The sequence below is a fragment of the Micropterus salmoides genome, unplaced genomic scaffold (assembly GCF_014851395.1).
Source record: "Micropterus salmoides isolate LMB-PRFRI ecotype aquatic unplaced genomic scaffold, ASM1485139v1 Ms_hic_scaffold_10, whole genome shotgun sequence".
Lineage (NCBI taxonomy): Eukaryota > Metazoa > Chordata > Actinopteri > Centrarchiformes > Centrarchidae > Micropterus > Micropterus salmoides.
Window position 1 is genome coordinate 18,254,588 of NW_024040041.1, and position 24,618 is coordinate 18,279,205.

A 24,618-nucleotide genomic window follows, 5' to 3' on the forward strand; every position below is an offset into this window, starting at 1 on the left:
AAGTTTCTTGAACCCATGGAAGTAAATCACAATCTGTCTGACAAATCAAGACTGTATATTGTAAGGGGGCCCCTGAGGAATGGAGATATTGGGCAGGTGGTCCAGTGCACCCTATTTCATCAGGCCAAGAAGCACGTGGCTCTGAAGATTATGCATAATAGCTTCCCTTGGTCTGGTAAAAGGGAGTTGGCCACACTTAAAGAGCTCAGTAAGCTTGACCCAGACAAGAACAACTTGGTCAGGTTTAATCGGCATTTTAAATACTATGGACACAATTGTCTGGAATTGTAACTGCTTGACAAAAGTCTGTATCACTCCATGAAACTGAGGCACCTCAAGCCACTGTGTTTATCTGAGATCAGAGTAATCACACAAAGTGAGAGGTAGGAATGGTTTATCCATTACTAAATTGGAAGAAACACGTTCAGCTGATGATAGAGCCGAAGAAAATGGACCTCCGGCGGACACAGCGGACATTGTCAGTGCTGGAACTGAAAACACTGAACTACCAGACAAACTAGCCAGTGCTGGCTTTAATGACCCCAACTGCTGGGACAGATGAGAAAGCACCTGGCACAAGTAAGGCAGCTTCACCTGCTTCTGTTAATCATAATTCATATGAGAGCAACACAAACAATGATAAAGGAAACACACACTTTGTTGAAATCAAATGCCGTAAGAAGTGGCTGAAGAGGATCAAGCGATTCTTCTCCAGGATGATCAAGCCATAAGGTGCTACAGAGATTTTACTGGATAAAGACAGCACATTTGAATGAAGACATTTCATAGGATGCACGGTGGTGCATAGTTTAGTGGTGCTACTGCACAGCAAAAAGGTTCTGGGTTTGAACCTGATTTTCTGTGTAAAATTTACATGTTCTCCCTGTGTCTGCGTGAATTTACTCCGGGGTTTCTTCCCACATTCCGAAGACATGCAGTTTACAGTGGGAGAGATGACACTTTTTCCTATTTGCACACCTTTTCCTTTCACCTCCCCTTGACTCAGCTTTCTCATCCGTCCCACCCAAATCCCTTTCTTTTTATCTCTCTCTCCCCCTGCTCCCTTCTCTCTCTATGTCTGCATACAGGAACCAGGAATTTCCACACGTCCGCCGACTAAGAGACGGCTCTCCCACTCAGAGTCTCGACTCCACCGGTTCCTGCACACCTTCTCGCCAGCAGAGCCCGGTCTGCTCTTCACTCACGCATCCATCGGCACAGATCCGACTCCTCCCCTTCATCCCTCACCTGTCTTCCCCTCAACCCTTAATCCATCAGACCTCGACCCTCTCCCCCATCCCCGCATCCCTCAGCCCACCCTCCGGGCACTCCATCCGTTCTTTTCGTACAATCCCATCTCAGCTCCATTACAAGCAAAACATCTTAAATCTACATATTCGCAGGCGTGGTCTTTGTCTATATATTTCAGTCTGGTTACTGCAGCAGAAGCAGGATATTTGCAATCATTCTGTTGTGAATGCGTTTTAACTGTTTTGGACACAGCGTGTTAGCATTTGAAAAATGTGCTGCAGACATATAGTGTATTGCAGGTAGTAAAGTGATGTTGTCATAAAGTTTGAGGGGAGGGATGGATGAGAACGATGGATCGGTGTCAGCCAGTGGCAGGTAGGCAGGAGACTCGGGGCAGGTGAGCCGTCGCTTCATGTGTTCTGTAATGTCGCCAACCAGTGGCAGTAAGACTGGAGGGAACCAGGGGAGTTGAGACTCTGTGTGGGGGAACCATTTCTTCATGAGCTCTGCTTTGGATAGAGCACACAACTGATATAGGCCTACATAAAATTTTAATCCTGTTGCCTTAATTTAAAAAAATCATTTGTCCTTGCTCTTGTTTCTAATTGAGATCATTTTTTCTACTCCGTATTACAGTATTTACTGCTGTAAAATAAATAAACAGTGCCTCTTGTACAATAAGAAGCTACTCTTTTTATGTATTTATCTTAACAGAATACATGTTTTCAAAAAAAGGAGCTTTACACACAACCTTATCAGAGCTAATTATAATATTAGTACATTTTAGCACGCCAATTTAAGCATGCCATGTCAAATTTAATCATATAAAACGTAGTTTTCCAACAACAAAAATGTGGCTAAAAATGCTGCATGGCTAGTAACTATAGAAAACCACTAGCCACATTGGCTAGTGAGCAAAAAAGTTAATGTCAAGCCCTGTATACCATTAACACAATTCATGTTGTTTCCACAGAATTTGCAGTCAATTACAGTGCCTTGCGAAAGTATTCGGCCCCCTTGAACTTTTCGACCTTTTGCCACATTTCAGGCTTCAAACATAAAGATATAAAACTGTAATTTTTTGTGAAGAATCAACAACAAGTGAGACACAATTATGAAGTGGAATGAAATTTATTGGATATTTCAAACCTTTTTAACAAATAAAAAACTGAAAAATTGGGCGTGCAAAATTATTCAGCCCCTTTACTTTCAGTGCAGCAAACTCTCTCCAGAAGTTCAGTGAGGATCTCTGAATGATCCAATGTTGACCTAAATGACTAATGATGTTAAATAGAATCCACCTGTGTGAAATCAAGTCTCCGTATAAATGCACTTGCTCTGTGATAGTCTGAGAGGTCCGTTTAAAGTGCAGAGAGCATCATGAAGAACAAGGAACACACCAGGCAGGTCCGAGATACTGTTGTGGAGAAGTTTAAAGCTGGATTTAGATACAAAAAAGATTTCCCAAGCTTTAAACATCCCAAGGAGCACTGTGCAAGCGATAATATTGAAATGGAAGGAGTATCAGACCACTGTAAATCCACGAAGACCCGGCCGTCCCTCTAAACTTTCAGCTCTTACAAGGAGAAGACTGATCAGAGATGCAGCCAAGAGGCCCATGATCACTCTGGATGAACTGCAGGGATCTACAGCTGAGGTGGGAGACTCTGTCCATAGGACAACAATCAGTTGTATACTGCACAAATTTGGCCTTTATGGAAGAGTGGCAAGAAGAAAGCCATTTCTTAAAGATATCCATAAAAAGTCTCGTTTAAAGTTTGCCACAAGCCTGGTGGTGGCAGCATCATGGTTTGGGCCTGCTTTTCTTCAGCAGGGACAGGGAAGATGGTTAAAATTGATGGGAAGATGGATGGAGCCAAATACAGGACCATTCTGGAAGAAAACCTGATGGAGTCTGCAAAAGACCTGAGACTGGGACGGAGATTTGTCTTCCAACAAGACAATGATCCAAAACATAAAGCAAAATCTACACTGGAATGGTTCACAAATAAACATATCCAGGTGTTAGAATGGCCAAGTCAAAGTCCAGACCTGAATCCAATCGAGAATCTGTGGAAAGAACTGAAAACTGCTGTTCACAAACGCTCTCCATCCAACCTCACTGAGCTCGAGCTGTTTTGCAAGGAGGAATGGGCAAAAATTCCAGTCTCTCGATGTGCAAAACTGATAGAGACGTACCCCAAGTGACAGCTATAATCGCAGCAAAAGGTGGTGCTACAAAGTATTAACTTAAGGGGGCTGAATAATATTGCACGCCCAATTTTTCAGTTTTTTATTTGTTAAAAAAAGTTTGAAATATCCAATAAATTTCGTTCCACTTCATGATTGTGTCCCACTTGTTGTTGGTTCTTCACAAAAAATTACAGTTTTATATCTTTATGTTTGAAGCCTGAAATGTGGCAAAAGGTTGAAAAGTTCAAGGGGGCCGAATACTTTCGCAAGGCACTGTAACCCATTTCTAAAATGTTAAAGGTCCAGTGTGTAATATTTGAGGATTGATTGACAGAAATGCAATATAAGATCCATAACTGTGTTTTCAGTGGTGTGTAAAGACCTTATATAATGAACCATTATGTTTTTATTACCTTAGAACGAGCCATTTATATCTACATAACCGCGGTTCCCCCCTTACATGTACGTCGCCATGTTACGCAGGTATGTTTCCACAGTAGCTGAAAACAGACAAACAGTGCTACAGTGTATGTTTTGTCACTACATTCTTCTTTTTCTTGGTGTAGAATTCTGGCAGTGTAGACGCTCATCAATATGTTGAATACGTACGTTCTAAGAAGAAGAACTAATATACAGCAGGGGTCAACAAATTTTGTATCGGAGCAATTTATTCATCCATTAGATGGTGGAAGACATAAAATGGTATCTGTTTGTCAAGATGTTCAGTTAGCTCAGTTAAAGGGCAGGGCTCTCACCTAGAAGGTTGTTGTTTGATCCCATTTTGGGAAAAGTTTTTTTGTTTCCCTCTTCAAGATTAAATGTGCAGCATGAACATGTACACCATATTTTCAGTTCAGTTGGAATCATGAAATTTACAGTCTCCGATCAGTCCTAATGAGGAGGAAACTGGAGCACCCAGAGAAAACCCATGCTAACATGGGGAGAATATGCAGATTCCACACGGAAAACGAAAGTGTCCTGACTTCTGCTGTGATAACACAGTGCTACACACTGAGCCACCTTGCTGCCCTCATAGAGATCTACAAAGACTTTACAGGTAAACTCTTGAAAGCAAGTCCTCAGGTGTTTTGTTACAAAATATTCAGACCTGATCTTCACTCTGCAATGTTGTCCACATTGCAGCAAGACCAAACTGTCCTCTTCCACCAAGAGAAGCATCTGATGCAGTTCTACTTCCTGCCTGCATGTCAGCCTGCATGTGCCACATGTGCTGTGAAAACACATTCAATTAATCAGGCACAATAGGTAGTTTCCCACATCATGGTAATAAAGGGATGGGCAAGGATTTCGCTGGGAGTTATCCTCTGCTTCTCATCCCACTTGAGCATCGCCTTCAACAGCTCAATTCATCCCCTCCTTTCATCAGCCTCTGCCATGTTATTTTTCTCCAGACGCATCTAGATTAATTGAAAAATTATGCTCTGCTTATGTCACAGTATATGTTGGCATTCATGGTTCCCACAATGAACTGTAGCTCCCCAGTGCCGGCAGCACTGATGCAGCCCCAGACCATGACACTCCCACCACCATGCTTGACCATAGGCAAGCTACACTTGTCTTTGTACTCCTCACCTGGATGCCGCCACACGCTTGACACCATCTGAACCAAATAAGCTTATCTTGGTCTCATCATACCACAGGACAGGGTTCCAGTAATCCATGTCCTTAGTCTGCTTGTCTTTAGCAAACTGTTTGCGGGCTTTCTTCTGCATTATCTTTAGAAGAGGCTTCCTTCTGGGACGACAGCCATGCAGACTAATTTGATGCAGTGTGCGGCATATGGGCTGACCCCCCCTCTGCAGCAATGCCCGCAGCACTCATACTTCTATTTCCCATTTCCCATGTGCACTCAACTTCTTTAGTCGACTATGGTGCGGCCTGTTCTGAGTGGAACCTGTCCTGCTGAACCGCTGTACAGTCTTGGCCACTGTGCTGCAGCTCAGATTCAGGGTCTTGGCAATCTTCTTATAGCCTAGGCCATCTTTATGTAGAGCAACCTTTTTTTTTTCAGATCCTCAGAGAGTTTTTTGCCATGAAGTGTGATGTTGAACTTCCAGTGACCATTATGAGGGAGTGTGAGAGCGATGACACCGAATTTAACACACCCGCTCCCATTCACACCTGAAACCTTAGAACACTAACAAGTCACATGACACCGGGGAGGGAAAATGGCTAATTGGGCCCAATTTGGATAGCATTGATTAAATTACAGTACAGAAAGTATTAATTATAAAACCAAAATGTTATGCACATTATCACATTTGGCATCGTTGAACCTGTAACTCAATACAGTGGTAATTCAAATGTCAGTTCAAATGTGTAACCGTAGAATTATTTGTTCTCTCAGCTAAGGGACCTGTTGATGCCAACAATCAAACTGGAGTCCAGGATAACCAAACATTGTATTTTGTTTGTTTAACATCCTAAAAGACGTATGCTGCAGAATTGTGCAACAATTTGGACTTGCAGTAAATAAAGAGAGAAAACCTGTACTTAACCTTTTCACAGGCATTTTCTATTCATTGGACAGATATCGTGATGCATCATTTTAGGAATGTCTAGCAATATACTGATTATTGCAGAATTGCTGTATCATGATATTATCGGTATTGTGAGACATGTATCATGTATCGTTTCATGAGGTACCCTGTGATTCCCACCCCTAGTCAACATATCCTTGATGGGCTTATGATGTGATTAAAAAGATGTGGAATATTGTGTGTCTCAGCCTGGTGGAGCGCGGGCGTGTCAAGTGTGGTCAGTACTGGCCTCTTGAGGAGGGCAGGACTGAGCAGCATGGATACTTCTTGGTCAGGAACACACACATCCAGGTGTTTCAGGACTTCAAACTATCCCATCTTGAACTTTACAACACACAGGTAAGTCACACAGACTACATATCTTCAGCGACTTTGGGGGGTACTTAAAATTCTAATAAAAGATTACTTGATATGACATTGATGACAGTGGATATCACTATTACATGTAATCTGACAATAATGCTTTGAATGGATATAGGACCACATGCTCATACATGCCAGTTCAAAAGAAAGTGTCTAATAGGTTGCTCTATTCTTTAAACCTTTGTCACCTCTCCTTAGTCTGGAGAAAGAGGGGAAGTGTGCCACTACCTCTATGTCAGCTGGCCAGACTTCAGGGTGCCCAAAAGTGCTTCAGCTATGCTGGACTTTGTGAGCATATACTTCAGAGGAGGGAGACTGGGACTGGGCTCCAGTTGGACGGGGCCTCCAGGGGCCCCCCTGTGGTTGTGCACTGCACATATCTGTCGATATATGACACCTATTGAGTTGTTATTGGTTAGGGTTAGGCCTAGACGTTAGCAATTTGCATTACGGTAGAATTTTTCGATAAGGAAGCATAAATCGTCAGAACACCGGCATCAGCTGCTCAGGTAAACACATGTAGCTTTATGAATGGACATTTTATTAGATACACCTATGTGTTTATTCAAAGACGTTTTTCCTTTCCGAGGTATGTGGCTTTGTCTTTCGCATTGTTACGGTGTAGGTGCCAGATGTGCTCATTTGGTCACATCTGCTCGGGGGCCTGCGCCTGCTGGTAACGTCACATATCGTGATTGGTTGTACGTTTGTATGATGACGTGGCTGTACGTCGGACCTGTATGATGTTTGAACTTAATGATAACAAACTAAAGATGCCTGCTAACTTAAAACACAAAATGGTAGCTGAAAAGCTTTTTTTCAAGCAAATGCACTTTTCCATCAACAAATTATCAAATTATGGCATCACCAGACGTCTCCCTCTATAGTTTGCTTGATGAAAGGGGTGGTTTGTCAAGCATCTCCTTTCATTCAGACTCAGGTTCGAATCCCACCTACGGCAGCAGTGATCATTACTTTAAACTTCACACACCTGTGTGCAGTTTAGTTCCCACCATAGACTGTCTATAAAAACTTCATTAACTAACTTACTGTCTTACTTCCTTTGGCCCATGGGGACAATGTAACTTCAGTAAATCAGGCGTGCAATGCAATCCCCTTGTTTGGAGGTTTAATGGATTTGGGGCGAGTTTTGAAGCAGCGTGGGGAAATCTCAGTTATGTAAAGCCTAATTACGAAAAGAGACAAAGCCCCTTTAATTGAGTACACTGGGGGAGGGAGGCCTGGAGGAGAGTCTTCTGGATTCTGCAGGAGAGAAAATGCTGCTGATTTGATTGTACAACTAAAACACACTGCGGGACAGGTTGAAACATCTCTGCACACACACACTATGCAGTGATTCTATCTCTCTTGCTACAGCACGTACAAGTCCGCTTTTAGATGCATGCACTGATGAGGCCAGCTTTGTGTTTTAGACATTAGAATAAACTCAACAGGCACCTGCATTAATGTTTTTACTAGTTAATGCAATAAAAACATGCTATTCTTCATGGATGACACCTTTCACCATCATACAGCTATGCCTTCTACTGCAGTCTTTAAACTTCAAAACAGCACATTGCTAAATGTCCCTACTATAATGTATTTTAGTACATCAGCATTGCCCCTTAAACATCTCTCTCATGAGCATCACATGGAAAGTAAAAGTAAAATGACAACCTCATAATACAATTTTGAAGTCAGACTCGCAGTTTCACTGTGGACAGGGTCAGCAGTGTAAGGGTTTGTCAGGTCGGTAACTCAGGTTAGTTAAATATTAGCCAATAACAGTTGAGGTAATATATAATATCTTCACGATTGTTTTGATTTAGATTAAAATAATTATTAATTTTAAGTATAAACTGTTATTGAAGTCTCTCTGTTGTTTATCCTAACCTGAACGGCAGGAAATGTCAACGTAGGAAGAAATATTCCAAAAATTTTGAGGCAAAGAAATGGGAACACTTTCCTTTGTATTCTTTTTTCAATCACCTGTGTCAGACAGTATATTAACAACCACAAAATAAGCACCATGGTGTACATTTAATTTCACTTCCAGCTCCTCTCAGCTCACCCATCTGCTCAGAATATTTAGCAACAAAGAAAATAAATATAATTTAATTCTTTTAAACAATAAATAAAACAGAAAATGTAATTCAGTCATAGAAAGTGCAGAGCTGTTATGTGTCTTACTGGCATAGAAACACTCATCAGAAGCTGTACACAGACATGAAAACAGAAAGCAAAGACTATTAAGAGTGTTAAGAGTTTTACAGTGTCCACAGATATTTCTCTGGTAACATGGCAATGACCCTCAACTGCTGAACCAACTATTTCCAACTTACAAAAACCAACTCACACTAGCCGTTAAGCTAATTATCATAAACTCAGAAGCTCTTATTATTGGTTATTACATAGCTGCAAGTTTTTATCCTATTACAACATTCCAACATTTCTGTTTACACAAGTCATACATAACAGTTACATCTCTGACTTATTTCAACACACAAACAATAATAATCAGTGTGTGAATTTCTCTCCCAAGCACCAAATGATCAAGTGGTCACAGGGTTAACGTTATATAAATTTATAAATATAAATACTGCAGGAGGTGGAAATAATACTTGTCAATTTAGAGATCAAGCAACATGTACAAGTGTACTTTTTACTAGTCAAGAATTTGACTGTACTCATTTATCTAACTATAAATATCTCCCCATACAATAATTCTGTGCCATCTATAGTTTCCGTATTTTTCTACAGCTGCTTTATGTAACAACTTTTATAACAACACTTGATGTTTGATGGGGGTGGAATAAAAGGAACAATGCTGACTAACAAAAGCATAGGTGTGTCAAAATGAAAGCATCAGAGGATTGCAGCATACCTAAGACGTCCAGGGACTGAGAGGGCTTATTGCATCTGCACCCACTGGATGTGTTTATAGCAAAGCAACCCCAAAGTTTCTCCTTTGTCAAAAACTTTCACAGACACAAACGAGCGCAAGTCCGAGGATGATGAATGATGCGATTATTTGGCAGAGCCCCGGGAATCCCTGTCTTTGACCGGATGTCTGTTCTCGCTGAGGTCCTCTTTGGTCTTTTGGATGCAGGTGAAGATCTGGTTGAAGAGAGCCTTGTACTCGGGCGGCTGGCTGTCTTCCAGGACCACTATCAGATCGGACAGAGCAGCTGAGCTGGACAGGCGGCGGCGGGTCCGGCTGCCCGCAAAGGGACTGCTGGATGTCTGGACAGCTTTATGGCTGAGCTCATCTGTCGCCTGCTGGCACCGCCGCAGCAGCTCATCATATTTCACCTAGACAACAAGGAAAGTGTGTACATTTACTTTTAACTGCTGTGTGCTGCATTGTTAGAAAACATCTTGAAGACACAAGCAACAAGCTCTCTAACTGAGAAAGTAAAAACACTTTTTTTCTGAATATTTAACACATAAATTCTACCAAACATGAATACACCACCTGCAGAGCACTGTACTGTGCATCCACCTCATTGAGCAGAGAGATGCCCCTCTGTTTCACTGCCTCCACCCGCCTAATACACAGCTGCTCGTGACCACGGCGAATCTCGTCTGGGTTCGTCGCTCTCAACACACTGTCACTGTTACGCCTCGGTCGGGTGTATCTTCTCTGCTCCTCATCCTTTTCTACCTTCTCCTCCATCTCACCCTGCCCGGGTCTTTCTTCTGAGGCAAAGAATACTGTATCAGGCAACAGCAGCTGGTCCAGTCTTCTGACACTGGTGAGAGTGGAGTGGACACAACGGCGTAAGTCTCAAGTTTTTGAGAAATTACACCCGTTATAAGTCTGTAAATTGTATCCCCAAGTGTTGGTCATATAAACAGAGCAAAGATAATTTGACATTTAGTCCACATAAACAGTATGTCAGGCCTACCTGTTGGCACAATCAGCGCGCCACAGGAGCCGCAGCTGCTCCACTTCGGCCTCCAGCTCTTTCTGCCTGACTCGGCAACCAGCCAGGAGGCCCAGCCGCTGCTCCAGGGCTCTGTTCTCGCTGAGTGTCAACTCAGCCTCCCGCTCTGCAGCCTCTCTGCGGCGCCGCTCCGCAGCTATCTGGCTCTGAAGGGTCTGCACGGAGCGCTGGAGAGCCGCATTCTCCTCCTCCGGATCTTGGCGTCTGTCTCGGTCACAGAAGGAACCCTGCGGTGACCACAGTCCGTCCGCATGCAGACTATCGTGGACAAGATGTCTGGGCCAGGACAGGGCCATGTCAGTACATGTGTGAAAACATCACTTTTAAGATCAAAACATTGAAAACAATCACACTGACATCACAATGCAAATCATATTGCATTCAAATGGGGCCAAGGGCCTAATGTCTGATGTAGGCATCTCCCACCTGACTTTTCAATATCTGATTTTTTTGTCCCCCCTACTACAGTTTTGTTTTGATTCACTCACTAAAACCTCTATAAATACCGTCCACAAAATACACCAGAGAGAAGCTTCATTTATTACCATACAGCAATTAGGCTTTTTTTAGCACTAGTAAATTTTCTTTCTTGCCCTGGGTTTCGCCTCTCAGGCAACGCAGCTTTTGCTTTTATTTTCTTGCCGGAAGTTGTTGGGGCCATGTGCAGCCTAAATAAAAAATCATCATCATCTGTTTTTATTTACAGTAAATATAATAATTTTTTTTTTAATTGATAGGCTACATGAAATTCAAGATTATTTGTCATAATGTATCAAGGAAACTAAATGTGATTATAGGGTTAATGAATTATTCTTAATAATAATAATTTAATATACTATACTCATAATATGCTATTTGCTAAACCTCTAACTTCACCGTTTCTCCACACCGCTGGAATGAAACCTAGGCCCTTGAGTGCTGCTATGGCAAATTTTCTATGTACATAAAAAAACCTGTATCACAATTCAAGTGTTTCCAGCTAATCTATATGTTGTCCTTTTATTTTATCACAAAATGCAGATTTTCTAAAATGTATTAAATCATCAGCTCCCCATAAATGTCAACTGGATTTGGATTAGTGTACAACATTCATCATGAGAAGGGGGTGTAGAAGGTGTAAATTACCAATTTTTAGGGTAACAATTGTGTTCTTTTATAAACAATAAATTACACTCCTGCTCTCTTCAAAGCACATCAAACAAGTGGCTTTACAAGTAGCGTACCACAACAACAGTAGCATGTGTGTATTAGTGCAGCACTGACAATGGGGCTAGGATTAACTTCCTCATCCTTTGGATTATGTCTAAAGGAGGAGGTCTGGTCTGGCTCTGGGTGACCTCTACGTGTCCAGTCAGCATACAAGCAGCTGAGACAGCAGTGCACTTTGGGTATGAGAAGATCAGACAACAGATACGAGCTCTTACTATACTATCCTTTTAACCACCAGTCGTTTCTTTGCACCCATGTAAAAGTGCAGGAAACGCCTACAAATCTATGTCAAAATTCCCACGGTAACTCACTGTGTCTTTATCTCACTTTGCTGTCTGGATCTACCATGCAATTTCCTCTCTGAAAATAGATCCTGTAGAGTTCTGCTATTAGCACTGTGAAGCAAAACACAAGCAACGACAAACATGCAATACCCGTCATGGTGTAAGTCATACAGCTCTTTGAGACAGGACACACTCTGAGCACTGAGGTTGCGTCGCTGCTCTGCCAGATCTCTTTTGTTTCGCTCAGCCTGGGCAGTCTTTAGCTCCTCCACCTGGGTCTGCAGGTCCTCTGTGTAGGCCTGAAGCCCTTCAATGGCCTCTGACAGACTGAAGGGGAAAGACGACACTTAAGTTCTGCACTTAATCAAATGATCAAAGTGATTTCCAGTGTACTTAATACTATCCTCTTACATTTCGTCTCCCTGCTCGAGTGAATAATTATGTAAAATATAATTTAAAAGGCAAATGAACTGATAACTGAGAGACAGACCTGTGGATCTTCTGCTGGGCCAGGCGGTTGTCCTGCACTAGTCTCTGGTTGCCTTGCTCCAGATCCCTGGCGGCCACGTCTAGTTGTTCATACACTTTGGCATGCTGGTCGTTCATCTGACGCAGCAGGTCCACCTGCTTGGTGAGGTGCTGGTGATCATGACAGGGAAATGACAGTAATTTAGCTTAATATGTGTGTTTGAGGTTAGTTATACAGTGTCTTAAATAAACTAGAGGTGTAGAGCTTAAACAATTAGTTCTGCAAAAGTCAGGTAAAAATGCTGTATATTCTCTGTCTTCTCCAATGACAGGCTGATTTTCTAACTTTTATATGATTCGACTGTGTTTGAAGACTATTTATTTTATTTTAAGTGGTTGTGAAAGTAACTGTTAGTTTCAGCGCTGCACATGTTTATAGATTTGATTTCTTTATTCAGATTCAGGAGAGGAGCCAATAAAGGGCATGGAAAAGGACTCTTAACATTATGGAATGGAAATACAACATAAGTCTTTGAGTTATACTGGATGGTGAACAAGAATGTACTCACTATCAACAAAGATGTTTCTGCATTAGCCCGTTTTAACAGCTATATCCCTATTCATTCTTACCACCTTTCCAAATCCAAACTTTACAATGTGCTCAAACCGCAGCACAGCCTTCTATTACACACACACACAGTGGAGGACACATGCATGAGGGTCAGCAAGATGTACAGGGATTACCATATCAACCTCGATAAATCCTAGCGCTACAGGCCCTCTCACTGCAGTAAACAAATTAAGGTTCTTATCTTTGTTAACCCGCTGAATAACCATGTCCTCGAACTCAATTAGATCAGCACTGTCTGCGTACGCTAAAATGAAATGTCTGAGCACTGAAATATAAGATCTAAGTGAGTTTATTTATAAGCTTTACTTGAAAACCCACAAGTAAACCAAATATATGCTCTGCTGTATGAAGTTATACAGGCGTAACAGCCAAAAATATTTCCGCGAGTAGATAACAAATAAATGTTTTATATTATTATTAAGAACAAAACCAAAGCCTTAATTAAGATCTTGGTTCCTTGAACAATGTCCAAGTAAAAGGTGGAAGGTGGCAAATAAGCCGGTGAAAGTTTTACTATAATTAGTTAACATCCTGCCAAATGCTCACTAGGTCGGACTGGTCAGGATTAGCTTTTACTCTGTCCTGTTTAAAGCTGAGAATTAAAAAAATAAAAAATCAGAATTACAATTGCATTTTCAGATCACTCAATGTGGACTTTTCTCAATGAAGCATCTCCCATAGTAGTACATTTATGCAGCAACGATACATATGGGCTGACTAGACTGCGGAGATGATATACTGTTTAAACACATGTGAAATGGATATGTTTTGCTCACACATTGTCCTCAGAGAGAGTTTAGTGCTGCTGGAGTCTCAACAAACTCTGATTAGTTCCTTCCTAACATGTATCACCTCAATCTCCTGCAGCTGCTCCTGGTTGGTGGAGTACATCTGCTGCAGGGCCTGCTCCAGCTCATGGTTCCTGGCCAGGAGGGTTTTCCCCAGCTCCGCTGCCAAATGGAGATCTGTCAAAACACAGGAAAACGTGTAAACACAAGATACGAGGCAGTTTCAATGCCCAAACACAGGCAACGGATTGAACTAGACGTGTGTGAAAGGTAACACACACACAAACCTCATTGTCTCAAACTTTTAGTAGATGGCACTAGTGAATCACAGAGGAATCTAAGGCATCCAATGGGATCTCCTTGTGACCAGTTTACCCCCTAAATTCTGGATCTTGTCCAGTATGGTAGTGTTGACTTGCCCTCTGAGGTGAAGTGAAGCATGTCTTATGTGGGACTACTATAAACATTGTCATTAACAATGCAATGAACTAAAGCATGTTTTCCTGCAGTAAGCAGTGTTTGCCCTGTGGCAACCAAATAACAACACTGAGCCCCACTGTGAAGTCCTTAGAGTTGGAAGCGGAGAGGAGGGTGTTGCATAAACTGTTATCCATCATGAATCCTTTCCTAGACCTACAAACAGCAGAGTTTTATTCAGCTCCACTGTGGACTGCTACAGGAAGTCTTTCCTGCCTGTTGCTGTCACTCTGCACAATTAGGCCGCCCCTGTGTCGGGACTGTGGCTCTTCTGCCCATGAAGACTAACATTTTTCCCCCCTGCAACTAGGACAGTCAGCTAACTTTGTCAATTACTTGTTCATTCATCAATTAAATATATAATAGTAATTCATTGAATTATTATTATTTTGCAGATCAATTTATATTTTAATAGCAACAAAAAATGGCCATTGTAATTTCCCAAACAAAGTTGATTGCTTGTTTTATCTGCCCCACCGGCCAAAACCCAAACATATTCAATTTACTTTCATACATGCCAAACAGATGCATCACGTCCTCACACCTAAGAAGTAGGCACCTGCAAATGTTTGGCTTTTTTGCTTGAAAAATGATTATCGAAATAGTTGCTGTTTAATTTTTTCCGTCAATTGACTTATCTATTTATCAACTAGTGATTTCAGTTCTATAATTAATCATTGTTAATCTGTCCTATACTCTCCAATGTTCTAGGTAACCATCTGCCTGTGTTCATGTGGTTGTTATCTCATTTTCATGTGAGTATATATTCAACAATATATATCAAATTTCCAAATAATTCCATTTTGATATATAGGACTTTGCCATACAGCGCATATCACTATGTGCAGTCCACTACTGGGACCATACTTGTACAGTGTATATTCAATATATAGTTTTATCCAAGTTAGTGCTATTATTAATGGCTATATTTATTTCTTACTTTCCTGAGATTTATGACTTTCCTAACTAACTGCTATTTATCTAGGGCAATAATAAAGGACTCTATATTATATACTATAGACATGTCTCTAAGATTTGTTGGCAGCACAAACAACATGCATGAAAAGCATGTATATCATACAAAACAATCCACACAGGACCTGTGACAGCCTCGGGAAACCCTGGCCACAGCTTTTACCCCATGACTCTTGTGAGTCCGTGTCACAAGAGTGCACTATAGACTTCTCATTTCATCTGTGAGCCCATTTATTTTAAGCATCAAGAAATCCCATATGCTGTCCAACTGGCAAGAAACCAGAATACTCCAGGTGTTTATTTATTAACCATAGCTGAGATAATAACTGAGTTTCGTATGGCACATCATTCCGCTGCCTGTATGCATCTGTCTATGGAGTAATAACACATCAGCCCACAGAGCCAGAGTTTAGGGTGCGACCACAGAGCCGGGGCAGCTCTTACCGTGTTCAAGGTCCTGCGGGTCGTACCAGACCTCTCCATTCTTGTCAAACTCTTCCTCCAAAATCACGTCAGTCAACATTTTGACAGCCGCGGGGCGAGCGAGGACTCCACCTGACAGGAACCTGACACACAGGTAGGTGTGTGTTTGGCAGCTTGAGGTTGTCCGCCGTTCACCACCGTGTGCGGAGAAACGTACACTACATCCTGCCGGTGTGTGTGTGAGGCGTTAAGTCTGTTGTCTACAGCAACGTGGCAACTCTCACCCAACATCCGGTAGGTGGCAGAGTTAGCATTAACGACAACACAACTTTTTTTTTTTTATAAACTTTTAATTATAACCGAATATTCAGCTTAACTTTTAATACTATTCACAGTCTAAGGTCTAATTACAGGCAAAACTTTACAGTTTAATATTTTCAAAAAATGATGTTTCTATCAAAGCTTCCTGCTTCTGTTGACAGCCACTGATGTTGACGAATCACGAAGCAGTAAATCGAACAAAAGCACTCTTCTGGCCAATCAAATGTTTCCTTCTTGTTTTGAAGCCCCGCCTCGCAAGACAGACAGAAATCGAGTTTTACAAGACTTCAGTGTTCAGTTAAGGACTGATCTTTTTTAAATGTGACACAGCTTCAGCAAACATTTAGTGAGTCTGTTTAACGGGAAGTAACATCGTGACATGTGGACATGCAAATCAGACATCTGGAACAAGAACGAGCTCGGCATTGGACGCTTTTGTAATCTGGAGTATTGACCAATTTCACTATTTTTGCTAGTAATAGCTGTCATTAGTAGCAATGCTAAACTACAACAGCGTTAAATAGTTTTTTTCTAGAGACAGCATTTGCTCACTTCAGCTGGTTAGACCGACAGGTAACTTAGTCGTTAAGATACCTGAGCTGTCATGGCCGTGGAGGAGAAACCTGCCTCAGGTGCGCGCTCCGGAAAAATAAATGTAGGCAGACACCTCATAAAGTTTGGGCTCAATCCTGCAGCTCTGGCGTATGCCATGACTACACTGGGATCTAGCATGATAAACAACATATTCAGCTTCTACTATGTTAAACTCTTTCTCAATAAGTACAAGATATCAGAGGGAGCTTTCCACCAATCACAGGTGAGCATATGTTATCTTATATTCTTTCTATGCAAGTGTATGTCAGTATCTGAAGGTCTGAGTGACATTTTTGGGGCATGGCAAAATAATAATCAAAGTAGTTGTCTGTTAGCATCTGTATGGATTAATATATTTTTCTTCAGCACCACTTGACACTTTATTTTTGATAAATATCTCCACAGGTGGTGTACATGGTGTGGAATGCGGTCAATGACCCTCTCTTTGGCTACATGCAAGATAATTCCAGGGTGCCCTGCTGCTCTCAGCGGCGGCTCTCAATCCTGTATGGTGCTCCCCTCTATTCGCTGACTTTTCTTCTAGCCTGGTTCCCTTGGCAGGCCTACGCCCCCGGTGACTGGTTGAGCGGCTTACACTTGATGGTGGCGCTGTGTGCTTTTGACGGCTTGCTGACTTTTGTGCTGCTGGCACAATGTGCGTTGTTTGCAGAGATTTCAGGCCACCATCAGAGCCGACTGAGACTTGTAAAGTACAGCCAGGTAAGGACTTTGTACACTGAACATTGCTTCCCCCTTTTTTTTCTGTATGCATCTAAGCTAACAGGGCAACATCCTTCTCATATCCCCTCCCTTTTATCTCCCAGGTGGCTTCTCTCATTGGCTCCTCCAGTGTCCTGTTCTGCGGTGTGCTGACCAAAAACATGGAGGACTTTGCGGCCTTCCAAGCCTTCACAGTCCTGATTGCCATCCTGAGCTGCGGCTGCATGCTCTATACGGGGTTCCACAGTGAGAGCCGCTTTGATAACAAAGGAACTGAATTGGATGCACTGTACTCTGTTGACCAGACTCCCCATCAATCAGGATTTTCCTTCTCCGTTTTAAGAACATTGACGTGGCAAATCCTGACCAACAGGGACTTCCAGCAATTTGTGCTCATGAACTTCTTCCAGGTTTTCATGTTAGCTTTCTTTAATAATTTTACAATGATATTTGCTGAGCACCTGATTCCTCCAGATGTGCTTCCATCACTGGCCAAGAGCATCATGTATGGTGCAGGATTCATCTGTCCACAGGTATTGTCCCACAGTGGCATAGGTTTTTTTAATTTTTATAAAAGGGTAGGTGTAAACCTATCATGTGTTTTTAGAACATTTTCCTCCCTTCCAGGAAGTTATTGTGTTTTGTCAGTTCAGTATGATCACCAGCTCTCTACTATTGGTGCAGGGTAGCACTTGTGGGAAACATCCCAGACTTGAGAGCTGAATGATCATGTTTCTGTTACTTGCAACATTGCGTGCTTGTTCGCAGCCCGCTCTCAAACTTACTCATGCAAGCACCTGAATGCACCAACAAGGAAATGCTTTCAAAACACTTGATGTACTACTTTATAATATGCTACTTTGTACTCATGTCTCCATCTCAGCTGTTAGTTTTGAGCTCTGAGAGTCTTCTCCGTGGTTTTGGCTACTACAGGATTATCCTCTACACCTTCTATGTGGAGGCTGCATTAGCGGCCATCATGCTAGCACTCGGTCCCCAGCACTACTATATCCTGGCATTTTTCCTCACCATTAACATGTAAGAAGTTAACTTCTAACATTGATTGATTTATTTTTTTTAATAATGTCACTGTATAATCCCTCCACTTTGGTTTACACCTTCATTCTCACCCATTATCTCCTATGCAGGATCACAATCCAAGCATCCTTCAGTCTTTTTGGCTTGCCGTTGGCTGACATCATCGACACAGACCTGCAGAAGTACAAGCGCAGGTAAAAAAAAAAAAACTCAAAAGATTATCAGCACACTTCCAATAACTCAGTCAAGCCTCACATAAAATGTTTTATCACCCTCCCCCTTCTCTAGCTCCCCCCTCTCCTCCATGGTGTTTGGGACGAATGCTCTGTTCACCAAGCCGGCTCAGTCTCTGGCCCCTATGATAGTGCTTAATATCCTAAACCAGTTTGGATATGAGCAGCTGAAGGACGCAGCAGGGGACTCAAATCCAAGGTACAGAGATTTTCTTACTACTTGATTCAAAATTTGAGCCGAGCCAAACCAAATAAGTAATCTTAAACTGATTGAACTGGGCTGGCAACATGTAGGATTAGTGTACTATTCCTTTTAACTCTGCACTGGTTATTTTATTAATGGTAACCATTATTTGGAGTTTGATGTACACTAGTTTAATTCAGTCTCACATAATGTTTGCTCGCCTAGACTTGAAAAATAAACACCACAAAATGTATAATAATAATAATAATAATAATAATAAGAGGTCCAGCTGGTGTTGCTGACCCTTGGATCTGCATGTTTTATAAATGGTTTATACTTTATATTACCGCCAACCGTTTCCCAAAGCCAGCCATGTGTATTCAATTTGATATCCATACAACCCTCAGTTTCAATCCATGCCATGGATTTAAAACTTTCAGTGAATTGAAACATACTCAGGATAGATAATCCATTGCTGAACAGTTCCCTGTCCACAGATATAACAATAACATAACTTTGACAAACTGTGTGGTCTTGTTGATGGAATGAAAGCAACTTTTCAAGGATAGATTCATAGTTTAAGTGTCTCTTAAAAACAGTAGTCAGGAGCCCACTACACTGTACACTGAAACAGATTTCGCTTGCTGTCATCATTCCTTCTGTTCATATTGGCTGTTAAGACATCCCTACATAGTGCACCTCAATGTCAGTGACAAGGAACAAAATCCACAGTCAATATATGCAAAACTAAATTCCAGTTACTAAGTTACTATAAAGCTTCAGCTGTCATCGTTAGATACATTTTATTTTCCAAAGTTAGTCTTTTTTGTAAGAAATCTCATAAATTTCAAGATCCTTGAAGTTTTAAAGGAATGGAAACCAGTTTTTCCCTGGGTGGTAGATCAGGAAGCAAATCTATAAACTTTAACTGCAGCAAAGTTTAATGCTGATAAACAAATCATGTAACGTTACACAACACAATGGAAGTAACAGCTGTTTCCTATTTCCCCATCAATTTTTTCTTCAACTGAGTAAATGTCAGTGATTAAGAGACAGCCCTCTAACACTTCCCTTTATTTCAAAGGTCACTGTCAATCTAATTTCATAAATTGAGAGCCAATTAAATGTTTACTTCGGAGTCAGATATTTGAGCTGAAGTGGATGATAAAGTTAATGTAAACCTTTAATAAACAACAATAGCACATATGTGAACATTCATTTAAGAAGGTATGACATTCCCTTTTCTTAAAACATTAGAAACATATTACCTCTCTTTTAATTTTAAACATTCTCAGTTTCAGACGTCCCCTGTTTTCTTTTCAAAATGGGTCTAACCTCCTCTTTTTTCGTGGTGACAGTAAGGTCAGAAACATCCACCTTTACAGTTTTAAATAACTGTCCTGTAACAACATTCCCCCTTGTTTCCAGCGCCTTCAAGAGCCTCCACAGTGTCATGTTCTACTTGGTGTGTCTGGTGCCCATGTTTGTCGCTGCTCTGCAAGCCCTGGCTTGGAGGCCATTTTCCATACGCAACAGTCACACGGTTGACACAAAGTACATTGACAGCTAACTTCAGTATTGTCATCAATCACTTCTTCTGTTGGTATTTGGGAAAATTGATAATTAAGAGATCACATTGAAAGTAATGTGTAAATGACTAATGTATTTGAGAGATGCCAGGGTTACAGTCATGCAGTTTATATACTAAATATATATACTAACTGCAAATCTATGCTGAACGAATGTAAATCATCTTGCCGTGCTGACAGGTGACACCAAGTAGATAACTGTTTAGAGATAGTTTAGAGAGAAATAATAATCTATCTCTCTATCGAGAGACGTTACTTTCTTAGTGACTCCTATCGCCTGCAATCAGAGTTTGCCTGCAGGTATGGAATTAAAGCGAGCTTTGAGTTATTGACGACCTTTAGTTTGACTGATCACATATCACTTTTGAAGGTTGTTTTTTTCCCCCCAACTACTTTATCTGTAGGCCAAGTGAGAGTCCATAACTAGTCCCCTACGAGGGTCATCCAAAGCAGAGATCATGATAATTTATTTCTTCCTTGACGAGATTGGCTGTGCTCCGCAAAAAATGGACTAATTCTTCAGACGCATGTGAAAAATACTGTTTAGTTCTAAATAGAGGAAATGTAAATATCTAAACTTTGGAGCTGAATGTAAATTGGAAAACTGCTACAAAAATTGGCAGAAATAGTTAAGCGTGTCATCTGAAACAGAAGGGATACATACTAGCAGTGTGAATTAGGCGTGGGTGTCAATGAACGAAAACAGCAACGTCCAAAAATATAATTCCAAAGCAGCGTTCAGTAGACTACCGCCTACCTCCTATTTAGAGCACACATTACCTCAACGTATGGTATAAGATAGGTACAAAAATGTGAAGAATATTATTTTTTATTTTTTTTCAGTCACCTTGATTTTGATTGTATGATTGTATTTTAACTGTAAAACCCACAAAAAGGGGTTGAAACTCGTGAGTATGGTGTTTGTTTTCGATGAGTAAATCATATCATCCTGCAAATTGGCCCCAAGGTTGAATGAGCGGCACGTAATTTTAATCTAATTTCATTATTTAAATAAATAATAGCCTCACCTTCATTTTACCTGAAGAATCAAGGCGAAAACACATCACAAGCTCTTTAATTTGATTTGATTTCACTTTATTATCAGAATGCTCTTCTGAAATGTGTCTTGTGTCCCAAGAGGTATACTGTTTCACATACATAACAAACCACAATATTACAACAAACAACAAAACAAATTTTTACATCAGACATTACGAATAAGTGGCTGCAGTGCAGTAAATACCGTCATCTTGGCCATAAACATGGGCAAAATTACAAATTGCGGCTTTAACTCCAGCCGTGCTCCAGAGCACAGTGGAGAGTAATGGAGAAGCTGACTCCAGAAGTTCATATCGCAGCTTTCAATGTAAGAAATGCACATCCGCTTTGACTTAGAAGTAACAAATATCTATGGAAGTCAGTGCACAGAATAAGACACAGCAAGATGCCTCACAAACATATCAGGTGGTCACAAATTGCCTTACTGTACTTTTATTGTAAATTGATGATTTTTCAGAGAAAAGGCAACTCCAACACCAAAAAAACATCTTTCTTATGTACTGTAGTATGTAATATCTTTGCCTTTTTGTGTCATTACGTTGTTTATAATTAAAAACTTCAAATTAAATCAGAATGTTTTGGTTTCCAAAGTTTTTGAGTGAAAGTGCATTTGTAAACAACTAAGCCCAGAATGATATATATATATATATATATATATATATATATATATATATATATATATATATATATATATATATATATATATATATATATATATATATATATATATATATATATATATATATATATAAAATGTTGCTCAGTAATTAATAAAAATAAAATACTGATATCCTATTAAAATATCACCTGGAGTCTTCTCAAGAGAGTTGGCGCAGTTTTCTAAGAGCTTTATTAACCCTGCTGCCTACGTGCTTCTTCAATTTCCACTTTCATTAGTGAACTGAAAATGTACATTACGAGTGCTATGTTTCACTGTCTTCTGTCAAACTATTCTAAATATATGGAGGAAATGAAATTGAAGACCATGTGACTCAGCTACATTTCTGAACACTGAAGAATAAAAAAGTTGCTCCAATCAACAGAACGTTTAGATTAACGTCAAATGTCACAGGAGAGTCTCTCTACTGCTGCTGAAACTGAAAGAAAAGGAACAGTGACTCAGGACCTTTTGTTGTGCTGCAACATGCAGCTTGGTTAGGGCTGCTCATTTCCTCTGTCACATAACTGCACCGTCCAGCAGGTGTTTCAGCGCTTTGGAATTTCCTCCCAGTCAGGATGGAGGTCGAAATCTGCCATTTAATGTCCTTGAAGTAAGGACTTAGACATTTTGATAGACGTCATCAGTTTGGCTGTTGGACTCAGTGCTAGGAGCCTGCAACGTGATTAAATTTCAAATAAAAATGATGATAAAACAGCAGACTGTTAGATTGGCAGTTAACACATGCTTTAACGCAAGCCACAGTATGCAGAAATTCCATGCTTACTCAATCTCTTTTGACTAAAGCTAACCATCACATGCTGCAACAAGACTTACCTCAGCTTGAGATCGCTTTCTGTTCGCAGTTTGTTTGCTTCTCTCCAAGTTCCTTCTGCTGTACAGTTCTTGCAACACATCACGGAATTGTGTTTTTTTTGTTGAGTTATTCTGTTCGGAAGTTGAGAAGATATCGATCATGAAACGTCAATATTTGGAGAAAGCCGGACACCGGCAAACTTTGTCATTCTTGGTGTTGTAAGAGCCTTATCTGGCCAGTCATTTAAAAAGGCCTTGGTTCCTGTTCCTCTTTTTTTGCTTCTATTGTCTTTTCTCCAGTTAGTGAACATTCAACACACAAATTAAAGCAAAACACCAGACACTTCTCTACAAACCTTGACAGTTTTGCGCTTCCTCCTGCAGACAGTCTTGCAGCCATACTAGAACAGAGAGGAAAAGGTAAATGTCACATTAGCACATAGTACATTTGCAGTTTTTAGTCTTGTTTCTATCATAGATCTTAACATAAATAATCTTAAAATAAATGTCTTAGTCATTTACCTTCTTTAGAAGAAGCGTCACTAATACCGAGCTGTAGATGGCCAAGAGGACAAATGATAACCACAGAAGAATGCGTCTCACCATTATTTTAACGTGTTCTGAAAATAAAAGAAAAGCCGTTTTGTCTTAACACATCCAAACGTTTCTGCCTGACCTTTACAAGCAGCCGTCTCTCAAAAGACTCTTACCCCTCACTCTGAGAATTGTACCCGACCCTACATGCTCTCTGCCGGGCGCTTGTCCTCCACACGACGCAGCACAGTAGTAGATCGCGCTGTCATTAGTATGTAGTGACTTAATGTGCAACGATGATCCATCCAGGCTGTACTTGTGTTGAATATCATTCAGGTTTAGACGAACATGGGAGTGTTGTTTGAAAGAAAACCACTCATAATTCACATCTTTGGGCGAACACCGTGTACTAGCCGTACATGGGAGAACAGCGTTTTGTCCTGTTTTCCGAAAGATCACCTCGCTGCTCTCGGCTGCTTCCATGCCCTCTGGAATGAACAGGCATAGAAATTCAACAGGTATGACATTTAGCGTCTTCTAGCCCAAAATGTTTCAGAGAAACCACTGTGCTGTTGTTGGAACAGAAGCTGTGATGCCTTATTGCTCACGTGGAACATAAATTTCCTGAAAACATTATTCCCTGAAGAACATAAAACTCAGGAAGACATAACAAAGACATCTTACGTGTTACTGGCATGTATGTGAGCAGGAGAGAAATCCAAACAAACAACTGGTCCATGTCTGTAGCTTGACAGCTTGTGAATGATCTCATAATTCCTTGCATGAGACTGTCTAAATAGTTGACAACATGGGAAGTGGGCATATTGCACTTCCTCAACACTTAGTTCCTACTTATTTTCCTGTCCTTTGCAGCTGAATGGTAACATAAGCATGAGGCATCTCAGTGTTTATGGTAATGATAATGATATAGAGCCAATTAGATTTAACGCCTGAGATTACTTAAAACTGAGTCAGGTGTCCTTCAGTAATGGATATTCCTACATTACTAAAGAATAATTACAATTAAATACACACACTGTGGACCTGGGGCTTTAAGGGGACCCTAGGAGTGCTAGTAAATGTGTTGGTACTGTACTTAAAGGCCCCACAGATCTGCAGTCCACCCACACAGGTGCTTTAACTTATTGCCTGATTAGACCTCTTCTACTTGTGATTTTACCTCACTTTCTACTCCACTACATTTCAGAAGGGAATACTGTACTTTTTACTCCATAGAATTTACTGTTTTAAACATTCCTAGTTACAGAATTACTGATGAAAACACCAGATTAAACTACCAAC

At 40.8% G+C, this 24,618-nt stretch overlaps 3 protein-coding genes across 3 annotated transcripts; 1 reads left to right on the forward strand and 2 right to left on the reverse strand.

Annotated features, from left to right (window-relative positions):
* Positions 1–8,319: 8,319 nt before the first annotated feature.
* Positions 8,320–15,827, reverse strand: cdr2a (cerebellar degeneration-related protein 2a). The gene is made up of 7 exons (XM_038700343.1): positions 15,592–15,827; positions 13,760–13,872; positions 12,299–12,447; positions 11,959–12,135; positions 10,277–10,591; positions 9,844–10,120; positions 8,320–9,680 (listed from the first exon to the last, which is right to left on the reverse strand). The coding sequence occupies exons 1-7, from the start codon at positions 15,668–15,670 to the stop codon at positions 9,396–9,398; spliced, it is 1,395 nt and encodes a 464-aa protein (XP_038556271.1). The 5' UTR covers positions 15,671–15,827; the 3' UTR covers positions 8,320–9,395.
* Positions 15,828–16,139: 312 nt separating this feature from the next.
* On the forward strand, positions 16,140–21,982 carry mfsd13al (major facilitator superfamily domain containing 13a-like). The gene is made up of 7 exons (XM_038700355.1): positions 16,140–16,708; positions 16,891–17,205; positions 17,310–17,738; positions 18,089–18,243; positions 18,354–18,437; positions 18,532–18,675; positions 20,089–21,982. Exons 1-7 carry the CDS (start codon positions 16,496–16,498, stop codon positions 20,228–20,230), a joined length of 1,482 nt encoding a protein of 493 aa, XP_038556283.1. The 5' UTR covers positions 16,140–16,495; the 3' UTR covers positions 20,231–21,982.
* Positions 21,983–22,084: 102 nt separating this feature from the next.
* Positions 22,085–24,140, reverse strand: si:ch211-139g16.8. The gene is made up of 6 exons (XM_038700368.1): positions 24,001–24,140; positions 23,493–23,804; positions 23,305–23,402; positions 23,139–23,183; positions 22,804–22,914; positions 22,085–22,641 (listed from the first exon to the last, which is right to left on the reverse strand). Exons 1-6 carry the CDS (start codon positions 24,137–24,139, stop codon positions 22,588–22,590), a joined length of 759 nt encoding a protein of 252 aa, XP_038556296.1. The 5' UTR covers position 24,140; the 3' UTR covers positions 22,085–22,587.
* Positions 24,141–24,618: the final 478 nt, after the last annotated feature.

What these genes read in the sequence shown, in the direction of transcription:
- cdr2a (XM_038700343.1), bottom strand. Translation starts at nt 15,670, where the DNA reads ATGTTGACTGACGTGATTTTGGAGGAAGAGTTTGACAAGAATGGAGAG. An exon ending in CCCGCAGGACCTTGAACACG is followed by an intron (nt 13,873 to 15,591) that starts GTAAGAGCTGCC and finishes GTGTTTTGACAG; the next exon opens with ATCTCCATTTGGCAGCGGAG. An exon ending in TATGACTTACACCATGACGG is followed by an intron (nt 10,592 to 11,958) that starts GTATTGCATGTT and finishes GTCCTGGCCCAG; the next exon opens with ACATCTTGTCCACGATAGTC.
- mfsd13al (XM_038700355.1), top strand. Translation starts at nt 16,496, where the DNA reads ATGGCCGTGGAGGAGAAACCTGCCTCAGGTGCGCGCTCCGGAAAAATA. An exon ending in GAGCTTTCCACCAATCACAG is followed by an intron (nt 16,709 to 16,890) that starts GTGAGCATATGT and finishes ATATCTCCACAG; the next exon opens with GTGGTGTACATGGTGTGGAA. An exon ending in TTTTTCCTCACCATTAACAT is followed by an intron (nt 18,244 to 18,353) that starts GTAAGAAGTTAA and finishes TCTCCTATGCAG; the next exon opens with GATCACAATCCAAGCATCCT.
- si:ch211-139g16.8 (XM_038700368.1), bottom strand. Translation starts at nt 24,139, where the DNA reads ATGCCCACTTCCCATGTTGTCAACTATTTAGACAGTCTCATGCAAGGA. An exon ending in CACATACATGCCAGTAACAC is followed by an intron (nt 23,805 to 24,000) that starts GTAAGATGTCTT and finishes TGTTCATTCCAG; the next exon opens with AGGGCATGGAAGCAGCCGAG. An exon ending in GAAAGCGATCTCAAGCTGAG is followed by an intron (nt 22,642 to 22,803) that starts GTAAGTCTTGTT and finishes ATCACGTTGCAG; the next exon opens with GCTCCTAGCACTGAGTCCAA.